The 26,327-nt window shown below is 46.0% G+C and overlaps 3 protein-coding genes across 3 annotated transcripts; 1 reads left to right on the plus strand and 2 right to left on the minus strand.

Annotated features, from left to right (window-relative positions):
* Positions 1-81: 81 nt before the first annotated feature.
* Positions 82-8,976, minus strand: HES5 (hes family bHLH transcription factor 5). The gene is given in 3 exon segments (XM_040587477.1): positions 82-1,309; positions 1,408-1,573; positions 1,707-8,976. Coding segments are annotated over 3 exon segments (474 nt in total). The 5' UTR covers positions 1,761-8,976; the 3' UTR covers positions 82-1,055.
* A 103-nt stretch (positions 8,977-9,079) lies between these two features.
* Positions 9,080-11,387, minus strand: LOC121085141 (transcription factor HES-5-like). The gene is made up of 3 exons (XM_040587475.1): positions 10,899-11,387; positions 10,399-10,579; positions 9,080-10,166 (listed from the first exon to the last, which is right to left on the minus strand). The coding sequence occupies exons 1-3, from the start codon at positions 10,962-10,964 to the stop codon at positions 9,901-9,903; spliced, it is 513 nt and encodes a 170-aa protein (XP_040443409.1). The 5' UTR covers positions 10,965-11,387; the 3' UTR covers positions 9,080-9,900.
* Positions 11,388-22,138: 10,751 nt separating this feature from the next.
* On the plus strand, positions 22,139-25,534 carry LOC121085142 (transcription factor HES-5-like). Its single transcript, XM_040587476.1, has 3 exons — positions 22,139-23,915; positions 24,097-24,277; positions 24,406-25,534. Exons 1-3 carry the CDS (start codon positions 23,853-23,855, stop codon positions 24,645-24,647), a joined length of 486 nt encoding a protein of 161 aa, XP_040443410.1. The 5' UTR covers positions 22,139-23,852; the 3' UTR covers positions 24,648-25,534.
* Positions 25,535-26,327: the final 793 nt, after the last annotated feature.

The raw sequence follows: 26,327 nt of genomic DNA on the forward strand, positions 1-26,327 counted from the left end.
TCTTTCTCTCATGCCCTTTAACCCCAGGGACCGCAGGGAAATCAGCTATGAAAACTACTCAAGAAAAAATAACTTGTTGGATTTATTAACTAGATTTTTATTTATTTTTGTACTGTTAAAAAGTTTCTGCAACTTCTGGAGTTGAAGATAATTTCTGGCACAGGTTATACAATTGGTGCAGCTCACACATAACACGTCATAGCATCCTACAAGGACAGTAATGAATTCATGTTCTCCCCTGGTGGTGGGGTACCAAAGAATAAATACAATTTATACATCTGCCTTTCATGAAAGACTTTGATAAATACTTCTTGTAAAATCGACAACACAGCCGTAACTTACTTTCCTATAAGGATATAAAAATGAGCTTTTGCCTTTATACAAGGCATACATATCCTGAACCTCACAAACAGAGCTCTGATTTTGTGAGCAAGACATCCTGAGGAATTTCCTCTACGTAGTTTGAGTTATGGTTTAACCATTTTCAGAGCATGCTCAGTACAGTCTACAAATATTGTAGAACCCATTATGGCACCTGTAGGAAAGCTAGTTTTTTCAAATGTGTCCACTTAGGCTAGCTGCTCTGCTTGGGATGCTTTGGGCCACCGCGGCTACAGCTGCAGCCGGGCAGCGCAGGTGTGGATAGCCGAGGAGACGTAGGAGTCTCAAGTAGGGCAAGGCAGAGAGGGCTCCTCCTGAACGGACACTTTTGAAAATGCTAGCTTGAACGTCTTAGAAATTACAGCTTTCCCAACAGATGTACACATACAGCCTCACTGAGGTTAAGAACAGTCGGTGTTCCTCTCTGAACAACTCCTCTCGGTCCTCCTAGCAGGAGGATTACATCTCACATTCTTTAAGAATAACTTTCCACGTGGTGGGATCATTTTAGTCCTTCTAGAAGAAGGGAAGCAGACATCCAAGCATAGTAATGCTCTGAAAAAGGAAAACATTCTTCCCTACTCATGAGAGGAGTGGGGGGACTTGTATAGCAAGTCACGATCTCCTCTGGAATACAAGAAAATGTCCAGGAAACACATAAGCATGCTCTTGGCCTACCAAGGCCTCCACAGGCTGCAGGAGGGTTTCAGTGCAGCTTGTTTTGCAGGGGGCTGGTGGGTGGAAGTGGGTGTAGAAGAAGAACCAGAGTCCTTAGGCACTGCTTGTGAGCTCTGGAAATGGCAGATCAGCTTCATCCAGGTTTCTGTGTTTGCTGAATGGAGAGACAGGAATTGCAGAGCTGCTTTGAGGCACCAGGCATACCCTTCACAATAATACTGCTGTCAGCTTTTGGCAGATGCTGCAAAAGCTGAAGGACAGAAGGGGAGAGAAGTGTTACACAGCGAGACTCAGGCTGAGTTTTGCCTAAAAGCAAGGGCAGCAAGCACGGCTGGGGGTTGTACTCACCTTGGCTGTATTTCAGGTAGCTGCCAGTCATCTCCTGGATACTGGCTTTCTCCAGCTTGGAGTTGGGCTGGTGTCTCCAAAACTCCTTCTCCAGGAACAGTTTCAGCTGCTCGATGCTGCTGTTAATCCGATCGCGACACGGTTTCTCTGCAGTGGGTTTCCTGAGCTGTAACACACGATGGGGAGAGGACAGTTAGCAGCGAGACTTTCCCCTTCCATCTCTATATAACCTGCTGCTAAAGGGGTTCAGCCCTTCTCAGCTCTTTGCCCTTGTGGTCACAGAGGCAGTGGATACTTACTCTGCTCTTCTCTTTGGGTGTTAGGATTTCCAGGGAGAGAGCACTGGGTGCCATTATCCCAAGTGCTGGTTTCAGCTCAGGGCATGCTGGTTAGCGGGTGGAGAAGGGAACTTGGCGTTCCTCTATTTATACGCAGTGGCTGAATACAAATGCATGGGTCCTAAGCGACTTTGAGTTTCCCACAGTCGATAGCCAATCCATGCGTACCCTGGGACAATAGAGAAAGCATCTATTACAGCATGGCAAATTGACTGTGAATCGCCTGGGTATAATACCCTGCTCCCAAAGGAGCAGGTGGGCTGGGGAGTGTGTGACACAAAAGGGCTTGGCATTACAGCGCTGGGGTAGGAACGTGGGAAAGCGTTTGCCGTCATTATAATCAAACTTCTGCCTGATGTTGGGAACGTCAGCATCTCAATGTGCTGCCTTTTCCCAGGCTGTGGAGAAATTAAGCACAGAAGACTGATCCCAGTAAGAGATAATGCTCTATGCCCATGACCGAAAGAGAGGTTGAAAAGGAAAAAATGCAGAATTAGAGGGACTAAACCCTTTCATTGACATTAAACCGTGCTTAGATGAATACAGTACCAGATAATTTTCAGGCAACTAGAGACTAAAATCAAGGGAAGAACCTTTAAAACAATTTGTGTTAAGCAGTTAGCTTGAAATATTTTCAACTCCATTGTTTAGATACTACAAGTCCCTCTATAAGTTATTTTCAGAGCTCTTCCTTGCTTTTGTTTGGGTAATCTGGGCTTTCCTACGGCTGCCCGTGACATGTAATGATTATCGTGCCTTTCCCAAACATGTCCTATTTAATTTCATGCCACTTTGTAAATGCTGCACTGTTCCCTTGGGCCTGAATCTCCACATAAAGCACCTAAATATATTTTCCCTTTGCAGACAACTGAGATGCAGTGAAAAGTCATTTCTTGTCTATTGCTTTGTTGGTGTTACCCCACTTGTAGAATGTAAATACAGGTGCCAGGATATCCTGTAAATGTTCAGTCTTGGGCTTTCTCAGTGTATGTGTCACAGGTATGGCACTGAACACAGGTAATGAAGTGGAAAGGACCAGATAGGATCCAGGATTATAGCTGCCTTTTTGAGATATTTTTTTCAGGCTGTTGGGGGTTGCCTCCCCCAAGCACAATCCTATACAAAGCTGGTCACATTTCAGATCTGTCAGTGAGGCACATGGGGCCTCACTGACAAATTCCCAGTTATGCTTTATGCTGTGTGTGTTTCAGCTGTAGTTTGTGGAGCTCTATGGATTTAAGGGAAGTTGTGCATGGGCATAATTTTCCTTAATGCCTGTTCCATGATCAGAGGCCAGAACAGGGAGTAAACCTAGATTGTCACTAATAGGCTAGCCAGGTTGGGGATGTTAGTTTTTGAATACCTGTTTCTTACTACAACAGTATTAATGAAAACCCTACCTGTTTCCTGTGTCTGCCTTTCAAAACCACAAAGGAAACCTTTCATTTCACTATTGGCTGCAGTCAGCCTGTCGCACCTGCCCTCAGCATCGTTCTCGATAAGCTGGGGCCACAACCTGTGTCTGTGGGTACATAGATAGCAGCGTGTTCCAACATACATAGTGTTGTTGTATAAAAGGACATGGTCCTGCAAAGGATGATTCTGTAACTCGTTGTTAACCTGAAGCTTACAAAGCCCCTTCTAACGTCCTGGCTTCTCATGGCAGTGAGTTTCATACATCAGCCATTCTGCCCGTCCTCCCTTCCCAGCCCAAAGATATTGTACATGCAGATGGATCACTTAGAGTGTAACAATTTTAATTGTAAATGGCTGTGAAAAAAACTGTAATTGAACAGGGAGTATAAGTCCTATTCAAAACCAGTTCCCTGAATTATTTTTTCAGCTTGTAATCAGCAGTAGTACTTGCAGCCAGGGCAGTCTCTGGCTGCATGTACTTGTGCCGTTAGTGGAGCCTGAAGTGAAGCACAGGGCTTTGTGGATCTCTCTCGGGGACCACAGGAGAGGGAATGGACAGCAGGTCCTGCCACGCACCGTATGGGAAGAAATATGTTTGCAGCAGCAGCGGGCATAGTGAGAAAGGAGGGAAGCTTTGACCCAATTTTCAGTTCCAGAAATATGAAATGAGTGGTTTTAAATAATGCCATCCTATCCCCAGCACAATGCCCCTGGACTCCGAAGGGCTAAACCAACTCCCACTGATTAAAGCATTATCCCTTCCTTTAAGTGCTGGGCAGATGGTGCAGCAGGCGTTAGCTTTCTTCTCAGGACCCACAGAGGCACACTTCTTTTGTTGACAGTTTAACACACTGAATGGGGCAATGTGGGAAATCCTTGGAACTGTGGACTCACACCATCTGATGTGAATGGTGAACCAGGCATGCTGCCTTGCAGTGAGCATGCAAAACAACAGCCCTCTGGGCTCGCGAGCTCCTGGCTTCTCCCCCTCTCTCTGTCAGTTGAAAAACCAGCAAATCTTCAGTGTCCCCTTTGCCTGCTTCACCTAACTTTCTGTGTACTGTTGATGGATAAAAGAGAAACAAATATCCCCCACCCCCACCTTGTTTGGTTCAATTATTAAGGCCTGAAAACTTGATGGCAACGGTATTTCCTAGATGATGCTTCAGAATAATAAATTGTCTAGACTAAGGCTGTCCCTAGGCATATTGGTTATGAAACTGGGTGCACTATGCACTTTCTGCAAGGGTTATGGTAAGGAAAGAAAAATCTTGTGCTGTAGGCAGTCCAGTTGCTCTTTGTTAAAAAGTTTGTAACTAGCCTGCTCAGTTTAGGCTTTTTAAATATTTAGCTGTTGGTGCAATAGTCTGTCCCACTGAAACACACTTGTGATTCGTATCTGTGGGAGGAGTTTGTGCCTCTCTGACTGTCGCTGCAGCATCAGAATGAAAGATCGGTTGTCTGAGGCTCAGAAGCAGGGGTTTCCCTGTTTTTGGAACGAAGGATTAAAAGAATACAAATCCCCAAAATTGCCAAACATGTGGAGCTGACTAAACAATGTGACACAATAACTCCCTTCTTTGGAGGATGATGTAAAATCTGGACCCGCTCTTGAGAGCTGCCAGCTATGCTGTGGACAAAGAGGCTTGCTTTCTTAGTGGCCTTGTTTCTCTGGATATCACATCACAGTCATGAGTTGCATCATGAAAACAGGGAGGTGTCTCCACTCTCACTTGTTATAGATATTGAAGAGCGTAAGGGGAAACAGAAATCTGCAAGCAGTTGTCATTGGCTGTACTTACAGACCTTGCATGTCGGGCAAGACTCCTAGCTTTTCCTAAGGCAAGGCCCACCACGTGAATTGTCTCCAGCTGTAGTTGGTCACCACTTGACCCTGAGCAATGGTGGTGTGCAACCTGTGCACCATAGATGCTTTGAGTTGAGGAACAACCGCAGAGGATCCAGGAAAGGTAACCAACCAAGCCAGCCCAATACCATCATCAGTAGACTTGTGTTTATTGCAGTCCATAAATCAAAACAGCTGGAGGTCCGCTAGCCTAGGAAATTGGTACTGGGCCATGGAGCTTTCTGCTTCTGGTTTGTAGGTGGTGATTTCAGCCCAGGCGCAGAGCTACTACACACACTATTTTTACAAAAGATGCTGCTACTAGTAATACCAATTGGCAGCTTTCGTAGCCCATCTGATACTTGGCTCCCCGTGGAGGGGAACCCAGTGTATTGCACGGTAGCAACAGGTCTGGAGGTAGGTGGACTATGAGAAAAGAGTACAGAAAACCAGAATTTCATTGCCTACGTTACGCAGATTTAAATAGCAGTGCTCCTGTACATCCGTGCCTGTACTTAGAGCATGCAACTTGATGGCTTAAAGCATTCCTTTCTGTATCACTTTTAGAACATTTTTATTTTAGACCATTTCCTACATTCATGTCAGCCTGTCTCACAAATGCTATTGATGGCGTTTATAAAGAAATAATTACAATTTTTATTTTTTCTGTGCCTTCCTTAAATGGTTTAAAATCTTTCTGACAACCCCTCTCGAGACACCTATTTAGTGTCAAAGAGCATAATGTTCCCAAGTTTTAAAAGGACTCTCGCATAATACTGATCGATCAATGTGCTCCTTGGGAAAATAGCTCTCCAGATGGTCTATCGGGACAGGAATTGCTGGTCATCACAATACAGAGCCAAAAAGCGTCACTAATGTGGGCTGTTGTGAGGCACGCTTCCTTTGTGGTCCCTTTGAATGTCATAAATGGGGAAGAAAGTGTGGGAAACTCCGAGAAACTCAGGCCCACACTCTGAGGTTAATAGGGGCTTTGTCAGGAGAGTATTCCTGGGCTGTGGGATCAGCATAATAAACAACATCTTCCCTAAGGGTGGGAATGTGTTGGAGCAGGGGAGAGTCACCCCAGGGGATAGGGAAGCAATAAGAAGCTTTGCGTTCAATTATTATAAGTGATAATAATTAATAAATTGGAAACATAACCTTCGCTGCGCTAAGCCTGGTGAAACTGGAGGTCTGGCTTTTAGCTCTCAAGGAACTGGTAAACTAAAGTCCCAAGGGGCAGGTCTTTGGCTGGTGACAAACAGAAGCGATGCGCTCGTACCAGCTGTGGATCTGACTCCCTGGAGCAAGCGGAGGCTTTCTGATGGGGTTCGGTTTCTTCCCCTGCCCAGAACTGTTTCTCTCCCTTACACTGCTCTGCAAACAGTAGGTCTGAATCTCAGCTCAGCGTGACTGACTCCCCCACTAGAGCCAGAGGAATGTAATACCACCTCAGGGTAAATTTGAGAGTCAGACCTTGTGGTTTGAATGACAGTAGCCATGTCTCTCCAGATTTATGCCAGTATGGGTGGCAGGAGTTCTGGGCTTAGAAGTCTGGCTGTGATCTCACATGAGTTTTTGCACAGTTGTCATTTCTACGGCCTGTTCCTGTGTCAGCCTAGAACTAGAGGGGCTGGGTTCAAATCCAACAGTCTTCAGTTTGTGCAGCTCTTCTTTGGTTTCCTTTTCTCTTCTCCGTTTATGCTGTCAGTTTTAAACAAACTGCAGCAATGCTGCCAACTGTGACATTCACGGCGCGGTTGACTTGGGTGGTAACACACTAGCTGCAGAAGATACCCGTCCACCTCATAGCAGCAGGCTTCGTCATGCCACGCACGTGGCTCTAGTCCCAGTCCCTGTGGTACGTAGTCAGTCGGGTTGTGGCATGCTTTGGGGCACATTGCATTTTGGCTGAGTCTGAACTCCCCCAAACTTCCTATCTGCAAACTGCCTTAATTAGGCCTGATTTAAAAATGCACAGACATGGATGAACAGCTTGAATTTTGCTGGGATTCAGAAGCTTGTACTAATTGACAAAGACAAGTTGGGCACAGCAAGGTGAAGTGACTTTTCAAGATCGCTAAGCAACCACCAAATCTAAAAATATTTCTTCTGAATTTTTTAGTAGCTCATTGGGAAGAAAAATCTAACTGCAGCATCAGTATCAGCCCCTGATGAATTGCAGAACTGTACCAAAACCCCACCTTGTATTACGCTGGCAGATAGATGAAGAGCACTCAACCAGCTCATGCATTCAGGGTGAAATAATAACCAAAATGATCCATCCAGCAGTAATGAGGTAGAATGTTCTTGACCTGGCTAGCTGGCTTTTTGGTCCTTTCCATACATATAACAGAGGGTTTAATTGTGGATCAAGTGAGGCCCGGCCAGGTAACAGCTAGCAGTGTTTGAATGCAGTTCAGTCTTGTCAGCTTAGCAGATCTTCAGTTTGCTTTGTGCTTAGCAAAGCAGCTATTTGACAAGATCTGATATTCTAGGTTTCCTTTCATTTAAGGAAAAAAGCATCTCTCCCAGAGAACCTGAGGAGAGTTGAAATTGTTGACCCGTGGTGTTTCATGCTGTTTCCATACCTCTGGAAGAATGTGCGGGTTCCCTGTCATACACCCAAATCAGTGTGTTACTGTGGTCAGCTAGTAGTATTGTGAACCGACTATTTGTGCAGATTTATTTTGCTTTGAAGAAAAGGGAAAATAAAAGGTGAATAGTCCCCACTGAGCAATGAATGGGAACTTAAATTTAAGGAAAAGTGAGTGAATGTTATTGGGAAAGGTGCTGTGTTTTGGAGAGACTGTTGATATTGAAGGTGCTCAGAAGTGGCTTCAAGATCCCCTTTCTTGTGCTTTCCTTTCTGCTTCCCCAAATGGCTTCTGAACCCCTTTTTGCTTGTTCACTGCATCCATTCCCTCTGTGTAGCTGTGCAGGAGAAGGACAAGCACATCCTTTACAACAGGTGCTAATCTTTTTCACATCCCCGGAGTGCAGCTGACTTAATCCTCAGGAGACAGGAATCGCGTGGCCTGTGCATAGAGAATTGCAGAACAGTCTAACGGGGCTCGAGCTGAGACTGCACGTGGATGCTACAGTGGCTCTCTGCAACTCGTGGGAAACCCAGCTGCTTAGTTTGGGTCACTCAGCTGGTGCAGGCCAGGTAGGCAGGTTGTTGTAAATCTCCGTGTAAGAGGATATGCTAGGTTTTTTTTCTGAATTGGGGTGAAAAAAATCAAGGGAGGATCATTTGAAAGATACTTGGCAGAGACACCATGCCTACAGCAGGCTGGATAGAAAAAACTCAGAAACCTGCTGGAGCGTGGCAGTTTCTGAACTCTGAGGCACAGGCCCTATTCATGGCATGGTTTGGACCCTTAGGTAGATGTCAGAGAAAGAGAATAAAATGTTTGAAGAAAAGTATGGGAAGTAATTTAGGAGAGGAAATGCTTTTCCAGTCTCTGCTATCAAATTATGTATACTTTTAGCCATATACGGGCATATTTCACGCAATTCTGGTTTTGCCTATCAGACTTCGTGTTTAGGTAACAGAAGGTGCTGAAATTGAAAGACAACAAAAACTAGTTCACCTCATTGCAGGTAGTTTCAAAGAGGAGAATAAGACCCCCAAGCAGAGTCAGGTGCCAAACTCTTTGGAAGTTATTAGGAGTTTTGCATGTTGCTACCTCCTAAACAGACAGAAAGCGTAAGACTGAACTGAGGTTGGTGGGCAAATTAGTGGGGAATGGGAGGAAATAAACTGGCTGTGAAATTAGTGATTTGTTGAAGTCTGAATAGGTTGCTATTAACTATCTGGGTCTACACCTCTCAGTATCTCACTTCAATTTCATCTCCATTTTAATTTCTGATAACTTTGCCAGGGGGTGTTTCTCTGCACGATGTGAAATCCTGTTCTGCCAAATGAATTTCACAAAAATAAATTACATGCTAGAATGAAGGGCTTAGAAATATGATGTGTCCTGATAGCTTCCCCACTGCAGGAGGAGTCGACATGCAACCCTTAGTCCAGGAGTATTAGCCATTTTAATAATTTCAAACCAAAGAATTAATGACTAAAACCATTTTTATTGTATTGTACAGTGAAGACACCAAACTTGAACATCACACAGGATGAATACATCACAACTTTATAAAAGCTCTTTAGGCTCTTTAGCATGTAGAATGAATGATTATAAAGTAGTCATTGCCTCCCTTCCTCCCCCTTTTCCTTAAGTTATATCCCAGGCATTTCCTTTACAAAAGGCATCAATTGTCCCTCAACTGAGAGTAGGCATACTGACATTAAGAGAATTTTCCCTAGAGCTTTCTGTTATCCTCATAACTTTCTGTAAGAAGTTATACTAAAAATAGCGTAGGAACTTCAGAAGAATCAGCATTTCTTATTAACGTCTTTCACTCAAAAGGTAAAGCCTCAATGCCCTCTTTATGATACAAAATACATTCTTGAAAGTGCTCCTTCTTTAGGAAGGTCAATACATTATCTAGAGACAATGGAGCACTTGAACCAGTGACCCAGGGAGTTAGCAGAAAGATTTCCCCTGACAGCCACAGACTCAACAGCCTTGCGAAGCAAAGGTGTGATGAAAACGGAAGGGCATTTGGCTCTCTAAATCACCACAGAACTTCGTCATCTCTTTGGCTACGAGCCACTGATAAAAGCAGCAAATTTGCTGCAAGATACAAACACAGTCCTTCACTATGAAGGGAAACTACTTAGCGACCCTCATTTCTTGTGACAGAAAAACAATAACTGCCCCCCTCCCACCTTTGGAAAGCAATGTTTCCTACTTTAAAGAGGAACTGTTAAATCACAGGCCCCTCTGGTTTTTGTAGCAAAACATAGGAATAAAGCAATGTTCTGCAGGTCTACCAGGGTCTCCAGATGGTAGGAGCAGCAGCCACAGTCTTCTGGGCTGGTTGCTTTCTGGCAAACAGGCAGGGTGACAGAGGGGAACTCCGCAGAGCAGGCGAGTACATGACATCTGCACCCATCTGAGCTTTGCAGAAATGCTTGATTAGCTGCACCTGAGTTTCCTTCTTGGGTTCGTAGTAGGACAGAAAATGCATCGCTTCCTTGAGGCACCGCAGGTATCCACTGTTAAAGTCCTGCTCTAGATTCTTGTGAATGAAAGCTAGAAAAGAAAGAAAGAAGCAAATGCAGTGGGTTAAGATCATGACCAAAACATGGGACAGTTGCCATTCATGGATTAAGTTTCTTTCAAGAGCCTGAGTCCACAAGCCCTGCTCACGTGGCTAGAGCTGGTGTGTTACAGCCCTGCATGCTCTGGGGGCCGGGGCTGCAGGGGAGGGCGAAGGCCTGTGGGAGTGGGCTGCGCGCGTGTGCAATACGTGCTCTGCACTCACTTTGGTCCTGCAGCTGGCTCTGCTGCTTCAGGTAGCTGACAGCCACTTCCAGGATGTCGGCTTTCTCCAGCTTGGAGTTGGGCTGGTGCCTCTGAAACTCCTTCTCCAGGAGCAGTTTCAGCTGCTCGATGCTGCTGTTAATCCGGTCACGGCGCATTTTCTCCACCACCGGCTTCCTCAGCTGTAAGAGAGATGGAGCAGATCGTTAAGGATTTTCCAAGACCTGGCCTGATTTCCCCTTCTGATGCCCTGATACACATGCGTTCAAAGACCCTCTCTTTTGGCAGGAGAGCTTTGCAATGCTGCCTGCCTGTTCCCCACTCCATTTAATTTTAAAAACTCTATATAATAGTCTCCTTTCTCTCTCTTCAACCTATTTGCCTTCCCGCAGACCACTTTCTCCCCCCTTATCTTTTCCCAGGTGGTCTTTATTTGTTAGAGGTGGCCTGTTGCACAGAGCACAGGCCAGCCTTCCCAGTCCTGTCAAGGGCTCTACTTACTTTATTCTTTTCTTTTGGCAGCAGTTTCTCCTCCATGTGGATCATGAGGGTGTTACTGGGAGCCATTCTTAGTGCTCTCAGTCCTGGGCACAGACCCCCGCACCAGGCTGCTGTGTTGAGCGTAAGACTTATGCTTTGGCAGTTACCGGCTGCCTCTATTTATACATCAGGGAGCTTCAGCAGATACGTGAGTCTCAGGATTGCTGGTGTTTCCCACAGCCATTCAGCCAATCCAGGCACACAGCTGAACAATAGAGGAAGCATCTATTAGCGCATGGTACGTTGATTGCAAATGCCCTGGAGAGAATAACCTTCTGCCCACGCTGACTGGTGGAGTGTGCAGCGTGGCTCTTCAGGGCTGCCCAGGGATCTGGGAAAACACTGACCCTCCAGCTGGTTGTCTGGGATCAGTTGCATTCCTGAGTCCCTACATGTGCCAGTCACATTTGTGAGCGTGGAGGAGGCACACTTTTGGGGGAAGGGGGGAAGAGAAGAAGGGGAGCACTGTTAGGGTTAAAATCAAAAGCACCAAGGACATCTCTCTACTCTTTCTAGAGAGGGCACTTCACAGCCAGCATCCCATGTGCCATTTGCCAGAGTGAGGGTGTATTTGCACTCGTCTGTGCAGTCATTACGCTTCTAATGGGTGAGCCAAAGCATTACCAGTGTGAAACAACAGTTTTGTTTGCATGACTTTTCTAAGTGGAGAACTGACAGTCGGTATGATGGGATGTTGGGCTAAAGAATAGCATCAGATTCAACCCAGTAGCCCTAGGCCTTGGGAAATCAGAGGTGAGTTGTGAATGGGAATTAGTAGCTGAGGCCCACCTTTGGACCCCAGCAAGGAGGTCAGTTCTGCTTCTGGCCTGGGATTTCTGATGTGGTTTGTTCTCATCTGACCAAGAAGCATCACACTGCTCCGCTGCAGGCTGGACCTGCCGCAGTTTGCTGGACATGAAATCTCAGAGACCACGTATTTGCTTCCCTACGTAACCTTTAGCATGACATCCCTGCTCCATTTTCTTTTCTGGAAAATGAGGGTGGTGCTGCTTGCTTGTATTTGCATGAAAATTTCAATAAAAATTAAGCAAACATTTCTTCTGTGTTAAAGGCAAGAAAAAGATTGAAGATGTGTGGAACTTTAGGTTAGTTCTGATTTTGTCTTACGAGAAAAATCCCTGCCTGGATACAGTCCTTGAGGCAACGCCGAAAATAACCCAGAACCTACCTGAGAAAAGCTGTGCTGCATCCTGCCATCTGAGGGGTCTAGCCTGGAGTGCCCGAGGCAGAAGTGTGCTCATCTTCTCCCAGTGCACTGCTTGTGCACGGGAGCGTGGCTGAGAATCTGGAGATGGTGGAGGGAAGTGTGCGGTGAAGTAAGAAAGCCAAAGGCAATTTCGTACTTGGCAATCCTGAAGTGAAACCTGAGTTTAATGGGCAGTTGTCAGGAAGGAGGGAGGCGTCACTGAAATGGCCAGCTTGGTGGGTTTCATTGTATGGGCCTGAATGGGCTTAGCTCTTTGTGAAGGGCAGATGTTGTCCTTGGAGCCCTTTATTCCCTGCGTTGTGGGAAAGCCAGGAGACAAGACATCTCATGAACAGTTTGAAGTAGTCAAAGGGTTGTGATAAAAAGTAAGATACAGCTCAGAGACCATGCCCTAGCTCTTGCCGGCTAGAGTAAGGTGTTGCCCTTTTTCCTGTGTTGTTTGGCTGGCCTTCCTCCAGAAGTTGGTGTCCTGTGTTATCCCTTTCCTAGCAAAAGAGCGATGGTGGCAGGCCTAGAAGCTAGAAGCTGGCAGGTAGGCATGTACCAAGCTGGTTGAAGAGGCTCTTCAGTGTCAAAAACCATCTTTTTCCCAACTCCTGAGCAGCAGCTCTGACCTTTATTGCTGTATTATAACTGATAGCCAGATGGTCTTTTGGGAGTTGGATTCTTCCCCTTTAAATCATTCAGACTCAAGCACCGTCACTAATGTCATGAGTAGCTGCAAGGCACACTTCTATTGTCCCAACAAGAAATGTTATCAATAGGGGAAAAGTATGGGAAACGCCGAGAAATTCAAACCCACACAGCCTGGTGCCAGTAACTCCTTTGTGGAGCCTGCGCTGCTGTCAGAGCACGATGAACTCACACGCCTTTTTCACCGAGTAAGGCTGAAAAGCACGTGTTCCGCCATGCAGGCAGGGGCTTCTCAGCGATCTGGGTTTTCCAGGAGAAGGGGGCAACATGGGGCAAGGGGGCAGAGGCAGTGGTGCACACACGGGGGTGGCCAGCAGGGATGCCCAGCTCAGCCGCAGCACTGGTTGTCCTGGGGGCCGACAGTTTGCTTCACCGTGCTTCAGTTTGCCCTTCTGGGAAATGGGAGTGGTGCTGCCGAGCTCTTCACAGAGCCCTCGTGGCATCAGGAGCTGAGCCCGTGTCTGTGGTAGGAGATAGGGACAGGGCTGACTTGGCCCCTGCGGTTTTTGGGCACCACTTCAGGGTACTGCCAAACACCTGTGAGAGCCAAGCGGAGAAGGAGCGACGGTGGGCACAGCTCTGCTCCTCTGCAGGAGTGCTAAGGGTGGCCTCTTCTTGCTGTTTTACAGAGGAGTTTCTTCTCTCCCCATCTGTTGGGAGCCTGGTAGAGATGCTTCTTCCCTGGGACACCCCTTTGTCACCGCAGCTGCCTGGAGAGGAGGGCTCTGCGGGGTCTGTGCTGCGTGCAGTCCCATCTCTAGTCGGCGTTTCTCTTCCTCGGGCCAGCCCGCGGTTAGTGTTGCTGAAAGGCTTGCTTACCCAGCTAAAATGGAAGGCTTTTTAGGTCCAGGCTGGCTCTGACCTCACTTGCACAGGCCATACGCTAGTGGCAGCATCACAGAGAAAGTCTAGCAATGAGAACACCTACCAGGGTCCCAAGCTGACCTGTGCTGACACACCTGTGTGGAAATTACTACCTTTGAATGTTTGATGAAACTATTGGGTCTGTATGTTGTGCCACACTCATACCTTACTACCACTGGGTATTAGGGATGTCTCTTACTGTGTAAGATTCCTGGGGTTTAGTACTACAGATCCCTGCAGTATTACCACATCCCTTCATCATCCTCATACCCGTATGACTTGCTCTGTGGAGGTTTTCTGGGTAAGGATTGAAAAGACAGGGTACTGCCTTTTTGAGGTGAACCCTAATGATCCTCTGACAGTTTTTAACTTAGGGGCCACTGCTTGCTTTGGTGTCACAGATAAAGATCACTTCTCCCAGCCCTCTAGGTACACCTAACCCTGTCTACCACATTCTGCTCAGGGTATTTCAGTGATAGTACATTCTACACAGTAAATAGCTTAAAAAAATCTTTGTCATGGGAGGCAATATGTAAAGATACTGTCCTGCAAAACTTGCCATTCAGGATTGGCTTCTTTCACTCTCACAAGCCAAGCGTAATTCTGCCATGTGAACCGATGGAGTGGAAGTGTAGTGCAATCTGCCTCTTTTCAGGGGAAAAGGTTATGTTGTATTAGACCTATTGTAAAAAAATATTCCATTAAATGTCATTAGCATGGCATTATCTTGCCTCCTTTAGATATTAGACATTAGAACCCTGGCAAAAAGCGGTCTTTTATTACTGTAAAGTACATTCTTCACAGGTTAACCTTTTTTAATTAGTTTTTCTTTAGATCCAGAACGCTTAATATGCAGCCATTCCCAGGTGTGTAAGTGAAGGAAAGTGGACTTTGATCATTAAGAAACATATGAGACAATTTGATATGCATTTTCAGGGCTGTTGGAGGCAAAAGCAATTTCTATAGTTGCTTGTGTGGTTGACCCTGAAATAGTCATGCACCAATAACATAGTCTTTCTACAGCGAGTATTACAAATAATTAAAAATTAAGGAGAATTTATTATTTTTCTGCCCAGCTGAAATTCCCACAAGTCACCTCTCAGCATATTCAAGAGTGCACAAGAGGGATTTATTATTTCCTGGTATATTGACTCTGAAAGGTCTGGGGATTACAGCTGCTTTGCACATGAATAGCTGGAGTGTGTTGTACAAAAGGCATGGTCTGTGGGATAATGGGGTTGGATGTGGGAAAGCGCTGACCCTGGGGGAGAGCAGGCTGGTGCCTGATGGCAGGAATCAATTATGTCTCAAAGGAACACATTGCCCTGGGAGCAGGCTTTGCGGGAGCCACCATGTTATGTGTTTACCACCCTCCTCCTTCAAAAACCCATATAAACCAACCACAGAATACATCCTGTCCTTCTGCTTTTACCAGGGGACTCAGCTACACCTTGCTCTACAATTAACGCCGGTCGGTGCTAAGTTAGTTATGATCTCAGTAATGTAAGTGTTCCCCGGCTCAGCAACAGCGCGGAGACCCGGCAGTTCTCTCACACATGCTACCAGATGGTTTTGAGCTTTGCTCTAAAGCACCCCAGATGGTTTTGAGTTTTGCTCTAAAGCCCCCCCGATACTGCTGACTTCAGCGGGAGCGCGTGCTCCCCAAAAGTCCTCTGAAATACACAGACCCCACCAGTCAGTCACATCCCAGCTCTGGCCAAGGAAGGAGAAGAGCCTGTCACTAACAATAGAGTGGAGGGAGCAAATACAGAAGCTGCTGAGTTCATGCACTTCCTTCATTGTTTTGGGTGGGTTTTTTGGAAGATGGGACTATTCAGTTCTTGCAATGGGCTGAGCATCTCTGAGGATCTGGCATTACCGCCAACATTTCGAATGTCAAAATTTGGGCTTCAAGAAACCAAGAAATGGGCTGAAAATCATAGGGATTCAACAAAAACATGTTGATGTTTCTAATAAAATAATTCTGATGGATTTTAAAAAAAAAACTTTTTGTTTTATTAAGCATTTGGACTTTGGATTGATGTCATTAATTTTCTCTCTTTATATAAGCACAAGGCTCGGATGTGAAATATTAGTGAAGGCCATAAGTATTATGAGTCCCATTATAAAAATCGCAAGACTTACCAAGTAGTGCTGCCAAGCATTTTGGCAAGGAGAGAATATTTCAGAGGGCCAGGTTGAGAATTGGGGGTATAGTTCCTGAGGTCTGGCCCCAACAACCACTTGCTGTCATTGACAAGACAGGAGTGGTGTGTTTGTGCGAGACAGGAGGGCAGTCACCTCTCCCCTTATAAGAGCAGCAATTAATCCTATCTGCTCTTGTCAAATATTTAATCCCTCAACTCTAGCTAGAGCAGCAGTGGAGAGGGGAGGTAATAGTCACAGACTTCCCTGGCATCCCCTGAGCCTCATCTGGTTGTTCCCTACCTTGGGACCAAGTTGGTAACCTGCAGCTGAATGCCCTGGTGAATTTCTCCCTTCCCTTGAGTTCAGCCTGGGTTTGGGATGGAAGCTCCCACCAGAACCCACGTTCTCATGTTTGGCGGCTGTCAGTCACCACACTGTGGAACACAATGGACAGGTGTCTGGTGAAAGCGTCTTGGGGCTCAGTGTCAGGTCCTGCCCCACCAGGCAGGTAGATTTTGGAGGACTGAGGAACATCTCTGCCCTGTTCAGCTGGCAGCAGCGAGAAGAGATCGTGTCGGATAAAAGCAGGTGCCAGCCTTGCAGGCAAGAATGTTTTTTCAAAAGCTAGATAACCTAGTTCTGAGCCAGGCAAAGGACTAGCAGAGGGGCATACGCAAGAACTGACAGACCGTGGTCCTCACAAGACGTACGAGGCAGAGTTGGAGGCTCTCATCACCATGCCACAGGGCAAGGCATGCTGTCACATGTCAGGATCAGGGGGATCTAGTGCAATCTAGAGCCAAACTCTACAGAAACAGCCTAGAGGGCATTAAGAATAGGACCAGGACCCCAAAACATCTTCAGTGTAGCTGGTAGTATAAACTGGGCCCTACAGTCACCTGCGGTGGTGTGGTACTGGGCATCTGGCACAAAGTCCCCAAGAGCTGCCATCATCAGACTGGGCAGGCACCTTCAGCGTGCAGCCAACAATCAGCACATAATGCTGTAGCTAGCACTGATCTTGTTAACTAAAGCAGTACGGCTCCTTTCTCATTTCTAAGTCACCGGTTTTATCCAGGCCACGAGTCTAGGGCCTGAACTTCCCTTATAAACTCGGGGAGTTCATGTAATTTGGGGCACACTGCATCCTGTCCTCCAGGGAGCTCCAAGCCCAGAATAACCGCAACCGCTGGGAGGCAGCTGGTCAAAATGAAATGGTGCTGACAGACAGATTTGCACAAGGACTAAGGACAGCTGCATCTTAAGACTGCGGTTTTGGTAGCTCTTCAGGAGCATGAATAAACAAATTAAAACTTCGTTTACTTTCTAGAGAGATCAAGTTACTTTCTGTTGAATAGATCATTAAGTATTTCCTGACCAAGGATTTGAGTGCATCTTCCTTTTCAGCCATTTCATGGCCTTCAACAAATTGTACTGAATAACATTTTCAGAAACCACTGCTGAACTTGAGTAGAAAGGAGAACTCTTGCATCTACTTATCTAGGTGGTGCACGATGCAAGTGTGGTCCAGGCTGGGAATACAAATTCTCAAGTTTGCTCCTTTTTTGAGATGCCAAAGCTGATTGAAACAAAAGTGGGCGCTGAGCATCTTTGTAAACCAGATGTCTCAAATAGCCACTTGGCAATAGAAGCACTGCAACCAGTTGGCTATTTGAAATATTGAAATTTTGGGTTTCTCCTGTCTGCCTCATTTTTCTTCCTTTGTAAAACATCACTAATAATACATCCTTATCTCACAGAGAAGGTTGCTGAGAATTCATTAGCTGGTATTTGTAAAGCACTTTGAAAATGCAAAGCCAGTGCATTATTCCTAGTCTTCTGGATGCTTTCCATGTTATTAAAATCAGGATTTCAGAAAGGCTTATCGGGGATCAAAACAGCATCCCAAACTTGAAAGGAAGCACGACTGTTAAACCATCAACTGTCGCCTCCCCCTCCAGCCAGATGTTAAGCCCTAAAGAACTGAAGTGGCACAAGGAATTACTTTCCCAAGTTCCCCCAGCTGGGCTGACAGGCCTTGATCAATGGTTTTCTCCACAGTGAGTGCTATGCAGATGGTCTGCCCAGAGCAAGGTTTCTGTGAAGTACAAAGGGAAGTCAAACACCATTTCTAATTCAGCTTGTAGCATGGCACACTTCCTTTATCCTCTGCCTGAATGCAGTGAATAGGAGAGCAGTGTGGGAAACTGGAAGGAACTCCAAACTCACACAGTCCGCGGGTCCGTAAGACACTCCTGTCCTCAAACCACATCTGCCTGTGACAGACAGAGGGGAAAAGAGTGACAGAACGAAAAATCAGATTATGAAAACTGCATGAAGGGAAAAGAAACCCTGAGTAAAAGGGGGGAAAAAAAGTGAAGGAAGCTATGCAGAGAAACAGAAATTGCACCAGACTCAAACAAGGGACTGCCAAGCAGCACAGCAAGGAAAAGTGGGAGGAAATGACAGGGAAAGGAGCTGCAGGAGCAGAATCTTGCTCAGCCACTGGTAAAGCCAAAGAAAATTGTCCCGCTGAAGGTGGCAGAGGTGGGTTTTGCCCACGCTAAGACTTCTGAGCCACATACTCTGTTTGCCTCTTTACACCCCCAGATTTTTTCAGTGTGTCCCAGGAAGCACAGAGCCTTGGTATTAGTCAAGATGCTCGTAAGCTTTTGCAAGCTGTTGCAAACAGATACAGAAGCTACTCCAATCCTGAATTGCCCCGGCATGTTAATCTGAATTACCGTTTGCTGTAATTTAAATACAGGACTGATTTCCTCCTCACAGCTTGGAGATCGTCTGCAGTAGGCAAGGCATTGCCTCAGTTCAGCTTTGCCCAGAATAACGTGGTTTTTTGCTAGGACTCTCCATGGAGTCACTGACAGAAAGCGAGAGACTCAGCTACCAGGTGTCACTTGACAGTCAGGGTGCCCCTGCTCCAGATTGCTCAGTACCTTTTTCTTGCTATTCTCTTTACCAAAGGCTGCCCAGACATGGTGGCAAGCATTGCAGCACATCCCCCCCAGTGGTACAGCAGGGCATCGATTCCTTAGCTCCGTGTGTTGGTGGGTGTGCTTTCCTTGAGCAATCTTGGAGATGCCGAGCTCTGAAACCCAGCCAGTGCAGGTCCCATTCGGGAAGCCATCACTGTAGTTTTGCAATGGGATTTTTGTGCCTCTTTGCTGCACGGTGCTAAAGGGGAAAGGTGATTCCTGTGGACCATGAGGGTATCGTGATTATTAGATCGGATTTTATACCAGTAATGCTACAGGGAAGCTTTTCTCTTCATTAATACTTCTGAACTATTCTGTGTTGCTTGGATAAAAGAAATGAGAAACAATAGACCGGATGCTGGTACTGGTATTTGGCAGATGGAAATTCAGGCTCAAATTTTTCAGATTAGGATTTTGATAAATTCCACTGTACATGTAGAGGTAATCTGTATTTCCACCAGTTTACCGGAGATCAGGAAATAGCTCTGGAGGTACAGAAGCTGCAGGCTAAATCTAGCAGTCTGCTTCACTCTTCATGGAGTCTGAAGTTTCTGTTGACTTCAGTGAGGTTCCAAGCAAGGCCCTTAGGTTCAGACCCTTTTTATTTTTCACCTCAGGATGGTCTGTAAGACTTGGCGCTAATTGTGTCTCCTACATTTTGCTGTCTTACCCGTTCACTATTCAGAAACACTGCTCTGTCCCTGCTCCCAAGCGTTTTACCTTTCTAAATGACTTGCTAACATAAGGCTATGGAAGTTTGTGTACTTCTGAGTTTCCCACACCATTTCTTAACTATATTCATTCCTGTCACAAAGGAAGCGTGCCTGACTACAAACCACATTAGCAACGGTGCTTGCCTCTGCATTGTGTTCAGTGGGAAACCCTGCTCCCAAAAGGCCATCTGGGCAACACGTATCAGGAGAGAAGCAATGGGAGCAATGAGCATCTCGCAGGACTTGAGAAAGGAGCAGCATCTTTGAGTCTTCCTAAAGAGCTAACATCTGGCAGAGATTCTGGGGGAAGGCTCTTGCTAATGCCGTATTTCAAACATGTTAACCAGGTCCAGTATCTTGGGATCCTCATAAGTTTTCTATGCAATACGTATGTGTATGTTTGGAACCATCATAGAAGGTATATAATTCAGAATTCATTATCCTCAAAGTCCACTGACTCTGCTAACTTTATAATAGGGAGGAATTTTCTTTATCACTTTTCTTTAGGTTTTCCAAATAAAACAGAAGCAGAGCATCTATTTTGCATAATTGAGCATTTAATTTGAGTAACACTTCCAAGATGGTCAGTAATTGGCCGATTTTTCCCCTCATAGACTGTGAAACCAACGAAAATAAAAAGCTATTTTTAATATATGGCTTTTTTAGATGCTTTAAAATTAATGTGTTACACAAAATGAGGAATTAAGAACCTCAGTAGATTTAGCATCTCCGGGAGATTTTGCTACATTCACCTCATGTTAATACATTGAATAGCATCATTTTTCTTACCACACATGTTCTGAGTATGTATGTAGGGCCTCCAGCTCCTACAGTTAAGTGAATTTCTCGAGGCCACAGGAGATTATTAGCGTTCAGCCTGCTCTGTAGCAGTCTTTGGGTCAGTTTGGATCCTAATGGAGAAGTATTGAGCCTTGACCCCTTGATTGTGCCAACCACACCATGGCTATCGCAGCACCATCAGGCACAGTGTTGGCACAGCCGTCTCTGACACCTTTCCCTTTGGCTGCGGACTGGCCAGATGTGAGGCAATGGAGCTCTTCTGGAATCCCTGCTAGGAAAGCTGATCCTGCCTTTGCTGGGCTATGGTTTTTTTTTTGTGAGGGATCAGAGCTCACATTGCTCTGAACCCAGCATGCAGGTGCTAAACTGAGGGTCCAGGCATTGAGGGGCTAGCCGCATCCACGCGGCTTGGATCATGGAGCATGGTGAGCCTTCACCTGCTCTCACGCTCCACTGAGTCAGTGGCAGATTGAAGGCAAGAATTCTGAAGGTGTGGGTTACAGTGACAATGCCTAACCATGTAATTGCTAAACAGCAGGAGAAAAAAAGGTCCACCACATCTCAAGCGCACACAGTAAACAGATAAGAAATGGGACATGATGCTTGGGATCCTGGAAGAAAATCCAGGATTTTTTATCCCATACAATTCATTCCTTCAAGAAGGTACATGGAAGTTACTTTCTTGGAAAAAGAAAGGAGATAGAGTTTTTCATTCTCTTTTAACTTGAGCTAAATTTTGTAATAATGAATTTCGCAAAATTTCTACCAAGACCAAGGAGGGTAAGGTGGTTCAGGCGTGCATGACTGTTCCCACAGAGTTAACTTCATAATCCCCTGGCTACTGAGTGGAGAAATAGAGGTTCATGTGTGAAATCCTGCTGTAGAGATCCCAGGTGGAGTCAGCAGTGGCAGACGTGGGTGGCAACAACTTCAGCCTGATGTGGGTCGGTGAGGGGCTGCAGCCAGCTGCCCCAGCGCAGGCACCAGCACCCGTTCCAGGCTCCTGCCCCTCTCCTTCGCGTCTTCAGAACCGCTGGGCAAACCCAGAAATGGCCAGAGCCTGCACAGGTGAGAGAAGCAAGTCAAAGGAAGACCCAAGTCACTCAATCACACGTCTGCGTCTGCTCGACTAGTTTTATCACGGAAAGTTGATTTGTGCTCCCCCAGAGTAACAGTCCTGTGATGCAGGAATGCAGGAATGCAGAGGCTGCTGAGAAGCAGGCTTAGTTTCTTGTCCTGTACTGTGGATAATTGCAGGGAAGGCATCTGACACTTTAAACAGCCTTGTTGGGCTCCAACTGGAGTGCCTGTTTATGTGACTTGTACTGGAAGGGGAAATTATTGCTGTTCCTAGAGCTGTTTATTAGTGAGTTAATTGGGGGAACAGAAACCGTCTCCAGCAGAACTGCTAGTGGACTCTGCTGATCACGGGATCGGCACATTTCTTCTTCACGCGGCTTGATTAACGAGCTCAAGAAACGAGTTACTACTCAGGAGTTTCTGTTTCAGAGAATCTCCCCAAGAGGGATGCACAGAGCGTAAGATTGGTTTCAGAGGTGGCGTTACATGGGCTCAAAGATAATCCACAAGCTTTGAGGAGAACATGTGAAATGGTATCACAAAAGCTTTCCCACAACTTGACATAAAAGGCTCAGAGCTCAACAGCTGCTGCTCTGTACGAAAAGAAGGAGCCTATTCAGGAGCAGTACAATAGGGATGGAAAAGCAGATCCTGGAAGAGGTCATTTAAACCTTACCTGGTCTTACAAATAATGAGTTTCAGAGTGAGAGAGAAATGTGTACATGTGTATGTGATTCACATTAAAAGTCATGCGTGACCACACATATATATATTAATATATACATGAACACGCATACACATATATTAATGTTAACACAAACAGGATTTACTTACTACAGTAAGAGATCCCCCACCATAAGCCCTAACATTACTTGGCAGTAATTTATCTGATTATTATTATTATTATTATTCCTGTATTGAGTCTTGGAGAGGGAGATGCTGGTGCTCACAGAGAAGCATGTCGAACTGATGAGGAACACAGCACATTTGGAGTAAATCTGGGACCAAAACGCATGGTTCTAGATACGCAGTTAATGCTGCTGCCTGCCTGCTTTGCCCTTCATGTCTTGTAACAGGACAAGATTGCTGTCAGCCGTGCTCCACACAGGCCAGGGTGCATGTCCAGAGGATGCAGAAGATACCCGGCTGCCATGTCCTTCTTCAGCTGTTCATGTGAGGTTAGAGCTCGTAAAAGGAAGCGGTGCTTGCGCGAAGGCAGGGTAAATGCAGGCAGATCTGGTTCAAGTGTTGTGTCATGAATCTCTGGCTGTGTGCTTATAGGATACAAATAGGAAGACCGTTAACTCTTCCAGCTGCAGGCACCTATTGAGCAAAGGCTGTGCCTCTCAATGCAGAAATTGCCCCAGTGGAGAATAATGAGGAATCAGGAATTTGATTTCTGGTAAGTGTATGGGCTATATAAATTTCTTCTGCACTCAATTTTCCTTTGTGCATAGATGAAATAAAAATAACAAGAATTATTATTAAAATGCATTTTGGGGAGGAAGTGAAAAAGCATTATGTGAGACAAACTGATCTCAAAACACTCCAAGATCCTTCTCCCCGTGGATCTATGTTGCAGGTATTTGCAAACAGAAACATGAAGTGCTTGTGGCACGGCTTGAGAGTATTCTAAAGAGGCACATAAGATATCAAGGGAAGAGAACAAAGATCAAAACTGAAAACGTTTTCAGTAACTGTGTGCTTACAATTAGAAGTACTTATTTGCAGTAAGACAAGCTGGAAAAACTGTTTTCTGTTTCACATGGGCAAAACTGGCATCACGGTCACCTGAGGGAGAACAACTGGCTCTGGCTTCCTGAGAAAACAAGGTGAGTAGCTTTAAAGCCGTTCTGCTCTTTATCTCAGTAAGCCAGAAACCGCTCGTGTGTGCATGTGCATTTGTGCATGCTTAAGCGTGTGCCTCCAAGCGTCCCCAGAGAGGAACGCAGCCCCACGCAGGAGTTACTTCCCGCCATCGGCAGCTGACCTCCTCCTTCCTCCACGCATGTGAACCCAAGGCTGCGTCTGGAATGCTATTGATCCGCGGCATTAGTCAGCAGCCTTTTCCCATTGAAGGCCAGCTCTTTCCCAGCTTCTGACACGTAATTCTGATCCCAGCCTTTCACGTACCATACACTCCCCACCTGCTCATCTGGGAGAAGGTCATTATCCCCAGGCTATTCACTGGCAATGGAGCATGCAAGAATAGATGCTTCTCCTATTGTGCTGCCTATCTCCCTGATTGGCTGTAGAGTGTGGGAAACGCCACCAAGCCGGAGACCCACAGACTCTCAGTGAGGTTGTACAGTATAAATATCGCGCAGAGGCAGCTTCCAGCAACACGTTTCTCCTGGACTTCCACTCTGAGACCTTCCTTGCTTTCCCAGGACAGATGGCTCCCAGCACTGTTTTCATGGAGCCCGACAACCTACTGACACCAAAGGAGAAAAACAAAGTAAGTCCAGGCAGAGCAAGGCAGCTTCGAGCCGCGCTCTCAGCTGTTCTCATAACAACTTACACCAGCTGAGAAACAGGTCCACATTGTTTAGGAACAGTGATGGGCAGCAAGCAGTCCTGTGAGATGGCCGGGAGAAGATCCTTCTAATGATAGGTCTCTTTTCCTTTGCTTTTTACAGCTGAGGAAGCCGGTGGTGGAGAAAATGCGCCGTGACCGGATTAACAGCAGCATCGAGCAGCTGAAACTGCTCCTGGAGAAGGAGTTTCAGAGGCACCAGCCCAACTCCAAGCTGGAGAAAGCCGACATCCTGGAGATGACTGTCAGCTACCTGAAGCAGCAGAGCCAGCTGCAGATGAAGGGTGAGTACTGAATGTTGTGTCACTCTCTAGCTTATTGCAAATCTGTGACACTTTTATGAATCTCTGGCCATGAGCAATTGCTCTAAACTATTCTTTCTTTCCCCTACCTCTTTTCTTCCCTTCTCTAGCTGCAGGATCCTTCCATAAAAACTCTCAGTTTGACTTCAGAGAGGGCTATTCGAGATGTTTGCAAGAAGCTTTTCATTTCCTCTCTCTTCATAAAGTCCGAACTGAAACACAGACCAAACTTTTAAGCCACTTCCAGAAGAGCCAGTCAGCTGCTACAGAGGTCGCCTATTCCCCTGGGAACCCCAGCACCCTGAAGCAAGCATCGCCAAAAGACACCAGTACTCTCTGGAGGCCCTGGTAGTCAGGGGAGTCCTTACTTCATGGACCTCTGCCTTTTACGGTCCAGAGGAAGGATCTGAGTGCACCTGATAGCCCAGCTCTGATCCTCTCTTCCGTAGGGAATTTTGTTTCCCCTATATTTTATTTATGAGTGAAAAGAATGGCATACTTTTGACTTTTATGGGATCCTTTGGCAAAAGTTCAGGCGTTCTGCTGAGTGGTACCGAAGCTGTGTAGACACTGCTGGTAACAGTCCACAGCACGCTGCCCAGTCAGGGGGCGAATGTCTTCAAAATGAAGGAGGGTGGTTTTGTAGATGTTACAGTTGTGATGGACGAGAATTGCTGTAGGAGAGATTTCTCTAATATTGCTTGTAAGAGCCATCAGCTTTGCTCTGGCTTGACTAGCAACACTTGGTTGCTCAGTCACTCCAGAGGATAAATTTACTACCCTTTGGTTCATGCACACTTGATTAGAATCAATTTCCCTTGGTTTTCTTATAACTTGTACAGCATCAGAGATGGTTTTCGTTTTGTTTTGGATTTTCCCCCAATGGCCCTTTCATAGTCCTAGTATATAAAGCATGATGGATGAACAGAAGCTAGGAAACTATGTGGAATATTTCTACTATTTTGCTGCTTTTTTCAATTTAGAAAAAGAGTATGTTACTGCTTTATGTTAAAGAACAGGTAGTACGTATAAGGCTTGATTTGTCAATGTTATACATTTTGGGTGTAAGCTATGCTTTTTCTAGCATTTTCATTATAATAATGATTTTTGTCTGCATTGAGTGGTTTAATTCATGATGGATAGTGTTTCTCCCACTACTGGGACAGGCCTGTGGCTTACATGCATACTATGTATGCGTCTCTGTGTTTGTAGAGAGCAATAAAATGCATTTGTGTGCAACTTCTGTCTGGGTTCTCTCCCTCTGAGCGATATGCAGCCACTCGCGCCCCTGAGAAAGACCAATATGTTAGTCTTTGAAAGTTAGAAGTGGGATTTTTTGTAAAGCAAAAGGAGCTCGTGTTCTCATCTACTCTGTATAGTCTCATGGCTCCCATCACGTGAGTACCTTGCACACTTAACCCCAAGAAGCAAGCAAGTGCTACCGTCACACAGATTCTCTCAGCTGAATTGTAGTGAGCATTTCCTTGGTCACTGCCTCTCCTATCCACACAAAACCTTCTCACCTGGGTAGTAAAGCCTCCAACCTGGCCATCTGGTCCCCTAACAGGCAGCGCCTGGAATCTGTAGTCCTCCTTTCATGTGATTTTTTCACCTCACACTGAGAGGAAGAAACCGAATCACTGCAGTGCTGTGCATCCTCTAATACCTTGCCACAGTTTCTTCTCTGGGAGCTCAGAGGGGCAAATGAACTGTCCTGCCCTGCAAAGCCTCAGGGAAGAGCTGCACTGCAGCGGTGTGGAGCAGCAGCGGGAGAGCTGTGGAGGTCGGGTGGGTCAGAGCTGCCCTGGTAGGGACACACAAACCAGGGTGAGGCCTTTTGCTGCTGTTACACCTACCTGAATGAGGATTCTGTGAGCATCCCCCATCAGGGTTTGTGGGAGGCATGTCTGCACCAGTTATAGCCCAGTAAGTTATATATGTACATATATATATCTCATGTATTTGTCCGTGCAAGGATGGGTGGAAAACAGGTCGGAGGCAGCTGGTTTGTGCTCAGCTTTTTGCTCCCTAC

This window comes from Falco naumanni, chromosome 3, assembly GCF_017639655.2.
Source record: "Falco naumanni isolate bFalNau1 chromosome 3, bFalNau1.pat, whole genome shotgun sequence".
NCBI lineage: Eukaryota > Metazoa > Chordata > Aves > Falconiformes > Falconidae > Falco > Falco naumanni.